This window comes from Anabrus simplex, chromosome 1 (assembly GCF_040414725.1).
Source record: "Anabrus simplex isolate iqAnaSimp1 chromosome 1, ASM4041472v1, whole genome shotgun sequence".
Classification (NCBI taxonomy): domain Eukaryota; kingdom Metazoa; phylum Arthropoda; class Insecta; order Orthoptera; family Tettigoniidae; genus Anabrus; species Anabrus simplex.
In genome coordinates, this window is record NC_090265.1 from 941,523,711 (window position 1) to 941,538,369 (window position 14,659).

Consider the following 14,659-nt stretch of genomic DNA (forward strand, 5'->3'; position numbering starts at 1 on the left):
AAGAAAAAGCAGTTTCACTTAAAGGAAAAAATCACACTGTTTTGCAAGTATAAAACTGAGGAATGAAGTTTTAAAGGAACACATTTTACAATATGAATAGTTATCACTAACAAAAAATCCAATCATTTTGAGAAACATCAAGGAAGAAAGGCAGAAAGAGAGGAATTTTAATATTTTCTATTATTTTAATTACATCATTTTCACTTGACTTATCATTCTATGATAGAATTCTATCATCTTCATGTCAAACTGGAACATACACGTTATCAACTTGTAACAAGAAAATTGGTAGGATCATTTATGGAAGCTGTTATATGGATATCCTCAAGTCAACATCAAGGAAAGTAATGGAAGTAATAAAGAATTATTACAATAATATTGAAAACATTCAAAATATATTAAGAAATATTATACTAAGAGGAAAAGGCATAATGAAACTTGGCAACATCACTATCACAATCAGCCATATTCAATCGTTTTTACGATGTGGCCTCTTTAAGTCCGAAGCAAGGTAGGTTTCTTTCTCCATCTGGGATGGTCTTGAGCGATGTTCTGCCAATTGATCCCAGTAATCTAACGGATGTCTTTATCCCATCTGTCTGGTGGTCTTCCCCTAGGTCTCAGATGATCTTTTGGACTCCACTCAAGCACAAGCTTTGTCCACCTACCATCAGTTCTCCGAGCAACATGGCCTGCCCACTGCCATTTTAGGGTAAATACCCTTTCTAAAATGTCACTGACCTTTGTGACTGACCTGATGTAATCTGCTCTCTTCCTGTCTTTCTTCGTGAAGCCTAGCATGAACTGTTCCTTAGCTCTTTGGGTTGTTCTGAGTTTTTGCTTAACAAACTCACTCAATGTCCAGGTTTCACAACCGTAAGTCAGTACAGGGAGAACACTCTGGTCAAAGACTATCTTCTTCAGGTAGGTTGGCATGTTGGATTTGAAGATTGAAGAATTTCTTCCGTAAGCTTGCCAGCCTAGTTTGATACGTCGGAAGATTTCCGGTCTTAAGTCCCCTTTCATGTTTACAAGCGGCCCAAGATAGACAAACTCAATGACCTGTTGTAATGTGGAGTTTCCCCAAATGCAGCTTTCCTGCTGGGGCCCATTTGTTGAGCATTACTTTGGTTTCAGAAAGGTTCATGGGATAAACAAACTCAATGACCTGTTGTAATGTGGAGTTTCCCTAAATGCAGCTTTCCTGCTGGGGCCCATTTGTTGAGCATTACTTTGGTTTTAGAAAGGTTCATGGATAGTCCCACTTTTTGACAGGCTGAGACAAGATCTTGTATTAGACTTTGTAGTTCATCGATGTCGTTGGCCAAAAGTGTAATGTCACCTGCAAACCTTAAATTAGCCTTTTCCCATTGATTTTGATTCCTGTACTTTGCCAGTTGATTTTTGACATGGCCGTTTCTAATACTGCTGAGAACAGCTTTTAATGTACAGTACAGTAGAGTATTGTTAATCCGAGCTAATTGGGACCAGAGTCTGTTCGGATTACGACATTTTCGGATTAACCTGAAAATATTTTCTAGTAATAATTTTATTGTTTTTACGTCCTGCTAACTACTTTTACGGTTTCCGGAGATGCCGAGGTGCCGGGATTTTCTCCCCCAGGAGTTCTTTTACATGCCAGAAAATCAACTTAAATGAGGCTGACGTATTTGAGCACCTTCAAATACCACCGACTGAGCCAAGATCGAACCCGCCAAGTTGAGGTCAGAAGGTCAGCGCCTCAATCGTCTGAGGAAACTAGTTTCTACAATACAGTACAGTACATACTGTATATATATTTTTATTTTTTTGCTAGTTGCTTTACGTCGCACCGACACAGATAGGTCTTATGGCAACGATGGGACGGGAAAGAGCTAGGAGTGGGAAGGAAGCGGCCGTGGCCTTAATTAAGGTACAGCCCCAGCATTTGCCTGGTGTGAAAATGGAAAACCACGGAAAACCATTTTCAGGGCTGCCGACAGTGGGGTTCGAACCTACTATCTCCCGAATACTGGATACTGGCCGCACTTAAGCAACTGCAGCTATTGAGCTCGGTCATACTCTAATTTGAAATGTCCATTCTTTAGCAGTACATTAATAAAATACTGTATAAAATTACAGGAGGGTAGTTACGAATCCGTAGAGGAGAAAACGTCAATGACAATAACATTAGCGAGTGGATGGAAGCTGACTGTCAACAATTAAAAACAGACCAAGAAATTGTAGCTATGGTGGAGAAAGAATCTGGAGTTAATGAGGAACAGAGTGACGACGAAGAAGACCACAATTAACAACTAGTGTCACATTGTGATGCCGCGGCCGCCTTAGAACTTGCCGCACGCTGCGTTGAGCAACATTACGCTGCTATGCCCACTGATGTGATGTTTATGAGACGCTGGTTTAACACCGCATCTTTGAGTAGGTTCCAATCACTAGGGCAAAAGAAACTAACATACGTTTTAAAGATAAACGACCAGTGATTGATGGTTTATGATGTGTAATTATGTTTACATTAAGATATTCTAGTAAATTATGACTAATAAAATGCAAGTAAATCTTCATTCTATAATATGTTCTTTCATATCAGTAAGGATAACATTTTTAAAAATTGAATATTTCAGTTCGGATTAACCGGACTTTCGGATTAACGGGGTTTGGATCAATGGGACTCTAGTGTATATATCATCATATTAGATGAGACACGGTATTTAGAAAGACATAAGAAGAATTGTAAATCTCTGCCAACAAACCTATATCTTTCAAATAAAAAAGAAGTATTATGAAGAAAGGAATGGTATTTTGCAAATATTTGTTTCCAAGGACATTTCTTATTGTCATGCATATCTAGCAAACAATAGAACTAATTACCTCCTGATATTCTCCCATTGGTGTCAGGTAGCGTAGAATCAGCATCTGTCTTGTGGCTAGAGTGGGTGGGTAGATTTGAATGTTGCCTATTACATAGCTTTCCATTTCTGCCCATGAAGAGTTACTACACTCACTAGCTGCTCCTGTTGTACAAAGTTAACATGTTAATTAGGTAAGTAAGGAAGTTGGATAGTTACAACACTTTATTTCTCTTTTTAAGAGAGAGGTAGGTTGCGCTTTGAAAATTACTAAATAAAATGCATAGTTTAGGGTAAAAAGGAGGCAACAAAAGTTAAGCACATTTCAACAATTGCTTATCAGACCATCATGTACAATATCTTTAAAAGGGTTATAAGAAATATTGGCATTATATAATAGGTATGGATATAATAAATATCATCAAATAATTAAGTTTCAATGCTTTTAAAATCAAAATTTTAAAAAGAAAGGAGTAAGAGTAGAATTCATAATGCTTCCAGCATGGCAAGGAACTCAAAATATTAACACACACTGAACAAGAAATATTCCTGTTCCCTCTTCATTCTATATCTTACTGTAAAGTGGAATAATGTACTAAAAATAAACTTTCAACGTATTAGGTCGTGTTAAGCACATATAGTACAGATTGAAGGGATGGCAAGTACAGAAAAAAAAAAATAATGTACATCTCTCATATGAGAGTTTTGTTCACAACTCGTGTACCATATACAACTTTCCTTAGATATGAGAAGAATACAACTCTTAGACAATCTCTTTTCAAAGTAAAGTCAATACTTCAAACATTTTATCTAGCCATGATAATTCTAAAGTCCAAGAATTCATAGCTTGTAGAACATTATTAAAAATCCACAGCCTGTTTCCAGTCATTTGACCAGGTCAAGAATAGAATGAATGAAGCCGCCATCTAGCAGTAAGGATAGGAATTGTGCTGGCTGCTGAAGACTGTCACACTTCTCTGGGGCAATGAATAACGAGTGACAGATGAAATTAAATGATACTGGAGAGTATTGCTGCAATAAAAGATGACAGGGAAAACTGGAGTGCCCGAAGGAAAACCTGTGCCGCCTCCGCTTTGTCCAGCACAAATCTCAAATGGAGCGACCGGGATTTGAACCACGGAACCCAGAGGTGAGAGGCCAGCGCTCTGCCACCTGAGCCATGCAGGATTTGGAACAACATTATATTCAATCAAATTATAGAGATTCAATTACTAAGCAAACACTTGACACTCCACTGTAGGTCAATTTGATTACCAATGAAAGAAATATGACACAGAAAAATGAAAATAATTTGCATCAAATATATCTTGTGAAAACTAAAAACATAAAAATATAGGACATGAAACTGCGCTGACCCCCAATGGATATAACTGGCAATTGGAAGATTCCACAGATGGTGGAGCCAAGTGACTGAAAATACATCAACAAATGAAAACTACATTCCTTATAAATGTCTCATATACTAAGATACTATGGATATTATAAGCAAATTCAGAACAATTTAATACTGAAAAAGAAAGCTTCAAAAAATAAACAGGGAAAAACAATACAAATATAATATTCGTAAAGGAGTAAATTAAGTTATTCTGGTTTTCATTATTCTCAAATTTTCATGAATTTGGAAATGTAAATTGCTTTTAATGGACTCCTTACTCTTCAGTTTAGCTTCTTAAAATATTCATCCTCCAATTGTTTCAATTTCATAAACTGTTAATTTTACTCTAGCAGACCTCACAATGATAGAAAAACTCGTAGCTGTGATGAACAAATGAAAGTAATGAAATGAATAGGATATTTAACTCCATGCATGCTTTCACTCATTCAGGGTACAATGTGGCTTATGCAAAATCAAAACCTTATCACAATAGATTTTATTTCACAATAATATTGAATAAAAAAAGAATGATGCCATGAAATGGTGACTCAGTTCCTAGAACTATCCCTAATGTATACTGAAAAATAAACAATATTTCAAGTTGAAATGACCAGTTACCATGCCCATAATGAACTACTAAGCAAGCATCAGTACCACAAATGGAGAACAAATGACTGAAGGATGCGTTTCCACTTGGAAAAAATTACACTCATGCTCATAAATATGCAGCACAATAAACATGCCAAGACAATAAATATTACAATTCATTTAGCACTAAAGAACACATAATACACAAACTATTTCTCACTTTTAAAGATTTGTTTTACTATTCGTAGAACTGAATAGGTTCACTTCCATTCTAAATGTGAGGTAAATCTACTTAATTCATGCAACTAAGCAAAAAAACAAGTTAAAAATCAGCAGTGCAGTTTATGAAGCATTATCATTCCAATGCCTGATGGTTCAAACAGCACTGTCAATACTTCTTGTCCTACCTGATACTGAGTTTAGTCCTGAACTATAGCTGGGCTTGAAGTACGACACAGGTGGAGGTGACATAACATAACAATCCCTGGTAGGGGTGGTGGCTGTCTGAGTAGACACCTCATTCTTAGGAAACTCCAGTAAGTCTAGAAATACCAAGCACCATTATGTGGGGACTCCCAACCAATCAAAACCAAATCAGTATATGCAATTCTATAACACACTCATATACTACCCTTGGTTATCAATCATTTACTACCCAATGAAAATCAAATCATACAAAGAAGGAAGAAAAGAAAAATATTTTTTTAAACGGTAATAGAATCCACTGTTAGTCTTTTCGTTATGAAGGACAAGTAGCTAGGGATTAGGATAATGGGAACCCCCATGTTCTGTCAGTTGTTTCATACAGGAATTAAGAATCGAAACAAGAAATTTTTTAAAAATGGTTTTTCCTCAAGCTGGATAACCATTTAATAATAAAGTGCTGCTTTTACTCACTGAATTGACAGGAGCATATATGTAATGGTCAGAGCAAGCTAGGTAGGAGAGAGAGAGAGAGAGAGAGAGAGAGAGAGAGAGAGAGAGAGATTAGTGATGGATATGATGGCAGACATATTTTTTGTATTTATTTTCATAATTGCAGTCATTTTAAAGAAAAGGAGAAAAAAATCACAATTTAGGATATGGAAGTTACAGAGAACAACATCAATACTAAGGAAATGAACAGATGGGAAATTCAAGACTGGATATGGAAATCAGCAAGAGGACATAATTGGAGGTTTTCTCTCACTGCATAGAGAACCTACCATGTTACAAAGATGTATCAATAAAGGTCTAGGAAATAATTCACAAAGCACACTATATATGTATTATGATATGCAAAATGAGACTAGGTGAGTGACAAAAGAGGATGAATATTGGATATGAATAACTGAAAGGAAATGGCTACAGAATATCTTGAAGAAGACAAATGACACAAATCAATGCAGACCAAATATAAAGAGAAGTTAGTTCAGACATGGATGAATGAAGAAAAATTGCCAAAACAAGGTATGAAATTATACATGAAACAGAAGTTGAGAAAGATGAAATTACAAACAATAGGCCACATTAACAACAGTACAAGGTAAAGGGATCTGGAGTGGAACATACTGATTGATGTCAAGAGGGAGAGGAACCATGTGTGACACAATCCAGATGCACCTGGATATTTTTTTGCTATTTGTTTTACGTCGCTCCGACACAGATAGGTCTTACAGCGATGAAGGGATAGGAAAGGCCTAAGAGTGGGAAGGAAGTGGCTGTGGCCTTAATTAAGGCACAGCCCCAGCATTTGCCTGGTGTGAAAATGGGAAACCGCAGAAAAACATTTTCAGGGATGCCGACAGTGGAGTTCGAACCCACTATCTCCCGGATGCAAGCTCACAGCAGCGCGTCCCTAACCGGACGGCCAACTTGCCCGGAGCACCTGGATACGAGGAGATGATGGTAGGATGTGGAGAAGCTAACCGAGTTCTTCAATTTCATTATGGACAGCGAGCCTGTACCAACTCATCGGTCAACGAGCATAACAATTCCCACCTTCAAGAGTGACCCAACCGACTTAAAAAACTATTGTCCAATCTGCCGCATGTCTCACACCATGATGATCCCTGAAGGAATACTCAAACCACCAAATTCACAATATACTTCAACTCACTATCAATTAGGGTGGTTTTGTTAAGGGATGTGAAAGAAATGTTGCCATTTTTATCAGCTAATGGAGAAACACTGGGAAAAGATCCAACCACAGGACATGGCATTTCCAGATCTACAGAAGGCTTTTGATCATGTTACACCCTAAGTATTCTGGTACGGTACCTGCGAGATTGGTGTGCCAGAAAGACTCATCAACTGGATCAAAATGCTTCATAAGTATACCAATAACTGTGTGCAAAGTTTGGCTGGTCTTTTTAACAGTTTTCCAATGATGGTTCAGTGCATCAAGGCCCAGCACTGTCACCAATTCTGCTCATAGCAGTCATGGACACCATAACACGGGACTTACAGCTGAATGTGCCTCGGACCATGCTGTACGCCGGTGAAGTCATGCTTGCTGCTTCTACCAAATATGAACTGAAGCAGCAAGTCCAGTCTTGGAAAGACCAATTGAACCATTTCAGATTCCAGCTGAACACCAAGAAAATTAAATATCTGGAGACTATTACAATTCCTGGAATACTCAAAATCAATGGACAAAACTTAGAAAAGGAGGGCATTTTCAAGTATCTTGACTCCCTTCTCCAAGGTGATGGTAGCAACAGTGGTGACATGTGAGCAAGAGATAATATGGACTGGATGTGTTGGCTGAAATTCAGTGGTGTACTATGTGATGAGATTAAAGTCAGCCTGGCTCAAATCAATGATCTACAGGACTGTCATCTGAATGGTTGGTACTGTATAGAACTGAGTGCTGGGCAGCAACAATGCCATAGAGATATGCATGCACCGATGGATGATGGAAATTTCTCTTTGTGACCATGTAACTTATGTCACCATTCAGAGGCAATTTAGTGTGTCATTACAGAGAAGATGAGAGGAAGTCTGCTTTGCTGGCATGGACATGTCCCAAGGGCAGTACATTCCACCATTGCCAAAACCACTTAACAACTGTAAATGAAAGCCAGAGAGCATATGAGCAGCCAAAGCAGAGGTAGAAGAACACTATTAATAAGGATAAGTAAATAATTGGCTTGCACCCCAAGGATACACTGGATCAAACGAAGTGGCGTTACAAGAGCCAAAGAGCAGACCCTGCACAAGCGGAAATTCACTAGGATGATGATGATGATGATGATGATGATGATATGATGCAGAGCGGTCATAATTTTGTATGGTTCAAAATGAAAGGCTTTACAGCAATGATGACTAAACAGCCCTACAGTGAAAATTTTTTAACTCACTTGCTCAAGTCTGGAGATTAATGTGCAAGCAGTTCATTGAAGGACTGTGTGTGGACCATGATATAATTTACATACATACATACATAACCATTATAGACCATTAAGCCTTTCAGCAATCAGTCTCCAAGCCTCTGTGAATTTACTAATAATCATCACAATCCTCTATTTGCAACTAGTACTGTGGCCTCATTTAGTTCTATTCCTTTTATCTTTAAATCTTTAGAAACCGAGTCTAACAATCGTTGATTTGGTCTCCCTCTGTTTCTCTTACCCCCCATAAGAGTAAAGTAACCTATTCTCCTCCATTGGCCTCACATGACCCCACCACCGAAGCAGGTTTCTGCGTACAGCTTCATCCATTGAGTTCATCCCCAACTTAGCCTTTATCTCCTCATTCTGAGTACCCTCCTGCCATTGTTCCCACCTGTTTGTACCAGCAATCATTCTCGCTACTTTCATGTCTGTTACTTCTAACTTATGAATAGGATGTCCTGAGTCCACCCAGCTTTCGCTCCCGTAAAGCAAAGTTGGTCTGAAAACAGACCTATGTAAAGAAAGTTTCCTCCGGGAGCTGTCTTGCTTCTTACAGAATACTGCTGATCGTAACTGCGAGCTCACTGCATTAGCTTTACTGCACCTTGATTCAATCTCACTTATTATATAACCATCCTGGGAGAACACACATCCTAAATACTTGAAATTATCTACCTGTTCCAGCTCTGTATCACCAATCTGATATTCAATTGTTGTATTTCTTACTACTGACATCAATTTAGTCTTCAAAAGGCTAAATTTCACACCATACTCATTGCACCTATTTTCAAGTTTCAAGATATTAGACTGCAGGCTTTCGGCACAATCTGTCATTAAGACCAAGTAGTCAGCATAGGCCAGACTGCTTACTACATTTTCACCTAACTGAATCCCTCCCAGCCACTTTATACCTTTCAGCAGATGATCCATGTAAACTACGAACAACAATGAAAGATTACAGCCTTGACTAACCCCTGTAAGTACTCTGAACCAAGAACTCATTCTACCATCAATTCTCACTCTAGCCCAACTGTCAAATTAAATGCCTTTGATTGATTTTAATAATCTACCCTTAATACCATAGTCCTCCAGAATGGTGAACATTTCTTTCCTTGGTACCCTGTCATATGCTTTCTCTACATCTACAAAACAAACACAACTGTCTATTCCTCTGGTAGCATTTTTCAATTACCTGGCGCATACTGAAAATCTGATCCTGACAGCCTCTCTGTGGTCTGAAACCACACTGGTTTTCATCCAACTTTCTCTCAACCAATGATCGCACTCTCCCTTCCAAGATGCCAGTGAATACTTTGCTTGGTATACTAATCAATGAGATACCTCGATAGTTGTTGCAATCCTTCCTGTTCCCTTGCTTATAGATAGGTGCAATTACTGCCGTTGTCCAATCTGAAGGTACCTTACCAACACTCCATGCTAATGTTACTACTCTTGAAGCCATTTCATCCCTGGCTTCCCACCATATTTCACCACTTCAGGTCTAATTTCATCTACTCCTGCTGCTTTATGAAAATGGAGTTTATTTACCATTCTTTCCACTTCCCAAGCATAATTTCACCAACATCATTTTCCTCCTCCCCATGAGCTTGGTTGTTCGGGACACCACCATGAAGATTTCCTGTCACGTTGAGAAGATTTGCAAAATCTTCCCTCCACCTGTCCAGTGATTCCCTGGGATCTATTACGAGTTCAGCTGAATTACTCAAAACACTGTTGATTTCCTTTTCCCTCCCTTCCAAAGATTCTTTTATTACTATCCAGAAAGGTTTCCCTGCTGCTTGACATGGCCTTTCCAGGTTATTGACAAAATCTTCCCATGACTTCTTTTTGGATTCAACAACTACCTGTTTCACTCTGTACGTGTAATTCCCTGTCTGCATCAGCCTTTGTTTGGAGTCATTTCTGATAAGCCTTCTTTTTACATTTACAAGCTGCTCTCATTTCATCATTCTACCAAGATGTTCGCTTTTTCCCATCTTTACACACAGCTGTCCCTAGGCTACTACAGCATCCTTGTATGCTACCCATTCTCTTTCTACATCCGGAATCTGTTTACTGTCCACTATTCGGAACTTCTCACTAATTATGACCATGTGCTTCTAATTTCCTCATCCTGGAGATTTTCTACCCTTATATGTTTGCAGACAGATTTCACTTTCTCTATCCTAGGCCTAGAGATACTTAGTTCACTACAGATCAGATAGTTGTCTGTGTCATTGAAAAATCCCCGAAAAACCTGTACATTCCTAACAGATTTCCTGAATTCAAGGTTGGTTAAGATATAGTCTATTATGGATCTGGTACCCCTACTCTCCCATGTGTAGCAGTGAATAACCTTATGCTTGAAGAACGTATTTGTAACTGCTAAGGGCCGATGACCTTCGATGTTAGGCCCCTTTAAACAACAAGCATCATCATCATCATCATCATGTAACTGCTAAACCCATACTAGCACGGAAGTCCAGTAAACGCTTCCCATTCTTATTAGCTTTCATATCCTCCCCACATTTACCAATCACCCTTTTGTATACTTCAGTTCTATTTCCAACTCTCGCATTGAAACTGACCATTAGTACTATCCCATCTATCCTTACTGTTGACCCTGACTATGATGTCACTTAATGCTTCATAAAACTTGTCAATTTCATCCTCATCTGGGGCCGATGACCTCCGATGTTAGGCCCCTTAAAACAACAAGCATCATCATCATCATCATCATCATCCTCATCTGCACCCTCACATGGTGAATAAACTGAGACAATTCTCATCCTAATTCCTCCAACTGCCAAATCTACCCACATCATTCGCTTGTTTCATGCCCAACAGAAACTATGTTGCGTTCAATAGTATTCCTGATGAACAGCCCTACCCCAGACTCAGCCCTTCCTTTTTTAACACCCGTCAAGTGAACTTTATAATCTCCTATCTCTTCCTCATTATCCCCCCTTACCCGAATATCGCTTACTCCTAGCACATACAGATGCATCCTCTTTGTTGCCTCAGCCAGTTCTACTTTTTTTCTTTCATAAGCCCCATTAATATTGATAGCTCCCCATCGAATACCATTTTGTTCGCCAAGTTGTTTCCAAGGAGTCCTGCGTCTGTCAAATGGGTGTGGGACTTTGTTACTTCCATAGATCCGAGGCTTGCTTAAAATGTTCTGAGCTCAGTAAATTCATGAAGCAGGATGCTACCCTACTTACACATAGTCCAAGTGAGGATCTCTCCTCTAACGGGTTAGGGAGCAATGGTGGATTGTAAAGCCCTAGCCACCTGAGCACAAGGAGGGCCATGACTCAGAATATGTCCGAGATGCCCACTCCCATTCCATAGCAACTGCTATCCTGACTCTCAGGACCACTTACTAGGCGACTCAGCTGTTGCCCATGGTTCACGAACTAGGATGTGACTACAGTAACCAACACCATAATATAATTAAATGCACTAATTTTGTTGCAGCTGACCATACTTGAGGAGGATAATGCTGGTACCCTACAAGATTGATGAACTAAAGAGATTTGAATAGACATTATATTTACAATACAATTTGAACTTTAAGGTCAAACACCAACAGAGAAGATGAATACTGATGAACATGAGGGAAAAAAATTACAATACTAGCAAACTGCATCAAATATACAGTCTGAAGAAGTTAAAAGATGTATGGACTGAACATAGGAATCACTATATTCAGAAGGCATATTCAAAATACAGTATAATATTTCATAGCACAGTAATGGGTTAAAATGATCCTAAAATGCTAACACCCATCTCTGAATGATAACCTGGAAAAAAAAAAAAGAAAAGAAAAATGCAGGGTCTACTGAAAATGGGACCAACTCCTCCTCATAAAAATGTGTGCATCACACAACTTGAAAGATATACATACACTCATACTGCAAGACAAGAAATAGCTTCCTTTATCAACCTAATTATTCTTTTGATAATACCATATAACATTTGTACAAACCATCTAGAATTAGTTCAAATCATCTATGAACTTTCATATACAGAGCCCCTACAATAATACCTAATGCAGCTTGTAATATATATTTGACCAAATAAGCTTAATGAATGGAGTCTGCGTGGTTCAGATGGCAGCATGCCGGCGTCTCACCATTGGGTTCCGTGGTTCAAATCCTGATCACACCATGAGAAATTTGCGCTGGAGAGAGCGGAGGCGGGACAGGTTTTTCTGTGGGTACTTCTGTTTTTCCCATCATCTTTCATTCCAGCAATACTCCAATATCATTTCATTTCATCTCTCAGTCATTAATCATTACCCCAGAGGAGTGCGACTGACTTTGGCAGTCGGTACAATTTCTATCCATGCTGCTAGATGGGGCTTCATTCCATTCCTAATCTGGTCAAATGACTGGAAACAGGCTGAGGAAGCTTAACCGATGGCAGAACAAGGGAATCATTCGCAAAAGTATGATGAAGCTTATCAAACCAGTTTTGGAATGGGCATATGCGCTAAGGATATTTACAGTGAACAGTTACAGTTTATTGTAAATTGTGGCTGCAAGTTTAATTGGTTTGAAACACAACAGGTCAGAATTCTTCCAGGAACAGCTTGTCAGCTGAAGAGAGCGATAGGGCTCTTCACCTTCCTCTAAAATCTAAAAATTAAATTAGTAATAATATGCTCCAGGATATACAATATAAAATGATTGCTGAAGCCGTTGAATTTTGCGATTCCGCGGATTGTGTTGAGTTCGTTTTTTAGATCTTTATTGGACATAGGTATGCTGAAGGCTCGGTGAACTATGCTGTTGTATGTGGCTCGTTTGTGGGACTGGGGGTGCACTGAATCTAACATTTTCCACCTTCACGTTCAACAATGATATCTACAAGTTAACCAACATCTTTAAGAAACAAGGCGTTAAAATAGCTTCAAAACCAACAATAAGAACATGAACGTTTTATACAATACTTCACACATCAACAAGACCAGCAGTTTTTTAAAATCAGGAGTTTATAGGATCAAATGTACCACCTGTAAAAAAACCTACATCGGGCAAACCGGGAGAAACTTCATTATCAGATACCACGAGCACACTAACGCAATAAAATACAACAGGTTTTCAGCCATAGGCCAACACATGCAAGATTATAACCATAATTTCACCAATATTGAACAAGACATGGACATCCTCGTATTAGCAAACAAGGGCCCTTTACTCAACATAATGGAAAATTACTACATACACCTAGACCAATACTTTAATGCCAGTCACAATCTCAATGAAATCTCAGAGAAACCCAACATACTCTTCGATCTATTTATCACTTTCCTCAGAAACAATAATGCAGCCAACCTAAACTCAATCCTAAATTTAATCAAAGGTACTTTTCCAAGACAGTTACACTTTCTCCCGCACCCTTCAGCCCCACCTTAAGCCCTCTTCCTAAGCCATATTTCATTTCAATACAAGAACTTACTGATTTCCATGATTATAATTTTTACAACACCCCATTTATACTTTATTCTTTGTTAAAAACCTCTTAGTATGTATATTCCTTGTATTATTAACTATTACCATAACATCTCTTTTCACTTGTTATTCTTTAAAATAACATTTTCTTAGGATTTCGCCACAAATGATCTTTGCTCCAATACGGCTGATGATGACCCCTAGATGGGTCGAAACTAGTACCGTGTAATTTGTAATTTTATGAATATATTGTAGTATTGAAAAGGTGGAAACGTTTACGTTGTTATTATTATTACTTATATATTATTCTCAGTTCAATACGGACCAAAAACATGAAATTCATAACCATCGATAGCTGCAGTCGCTTAAGTGCGGTCAGTATCCAGTATTTGGGAGATGGTGGGTTCGAACCCTACTGTCGGTGCAACTTGTAAAAAAAAAAGTCTTTAGGTACATGATAACATTGCCTCTAAGTCAGTGTTAGACCAATGTCAAGCTTTTCGAGTAGAAAGACGCAGAGCTATTTATCTCCCTTGCTCTCTTTCCCTTTCACTCTATACCTGGACTCACCTAATAGGACATGTGAAGGGATAGCAGGTCACAACGAGCATCTATTAGTTATGTTTTCTTTTAACAGTTCATTGCTCTGACAACTATGATGCCATATTCCCTCAAGCATGTTGTCTTTGAAAGAATGTGGAACTAAAGTTAAGAGACAATATTCACAAGCCACCTGCTGTTCCCTTCCCAGAAGTCCTGGGAAAATCCTTTAGGTGAAGGCCACCTCCTCCTTTCTTATTCTCGGCTCAACTGCTGGTCAGTTCCGCTGGGTGTTCTGAGACCAAGTCAGTTATAATTACAATGTGCCACACATTAATCAATAGGATATTATGAACCTAGTTAACAATAGTGTTGAGTTTCCTAGATACACCATTTTACAGGTAGCAAGATCAGGGATGGGTCTGTTGCTCTCAAGGACAGAATTGATTTAGTGTA

At 38.6% G+C, this 14,659-nt stretch overlaps 1 protein-coding gene across 3 annotated transcripts in view; it reads right to left on the reverse strand.

Moving 5' to 3' along the window:
- The window catches only part of mahj (LisH and WD40 domain-containing protein mahjong), a 460,349-nt gene that overhangs the window by 259,580 nt on the left and 186,110 nt on the right, over positions 1-14,659 (reverse strand). For 2 of the 3 annotated variants that reach the window (XM_067136681.2, XM_067136683.2), the window contains exons 8-9: positions 5,238-5,372; positions 2,869-3,011 (exon numbers count right to left, since the gene is read on the reverse strand). In XM_067136681.2, coding sequence (XP_066992782.2) covers positions 2,869-3,011; positions 5,238-5,372 — 278 coding nt within the window. The remainder of the gene's footprint in view (positions 1-2,868; positions 3,012-5,237; positions 5,373-14,659) is intronic. The other variant, XM_067136682.2, reaches the window with a different exon arrangement.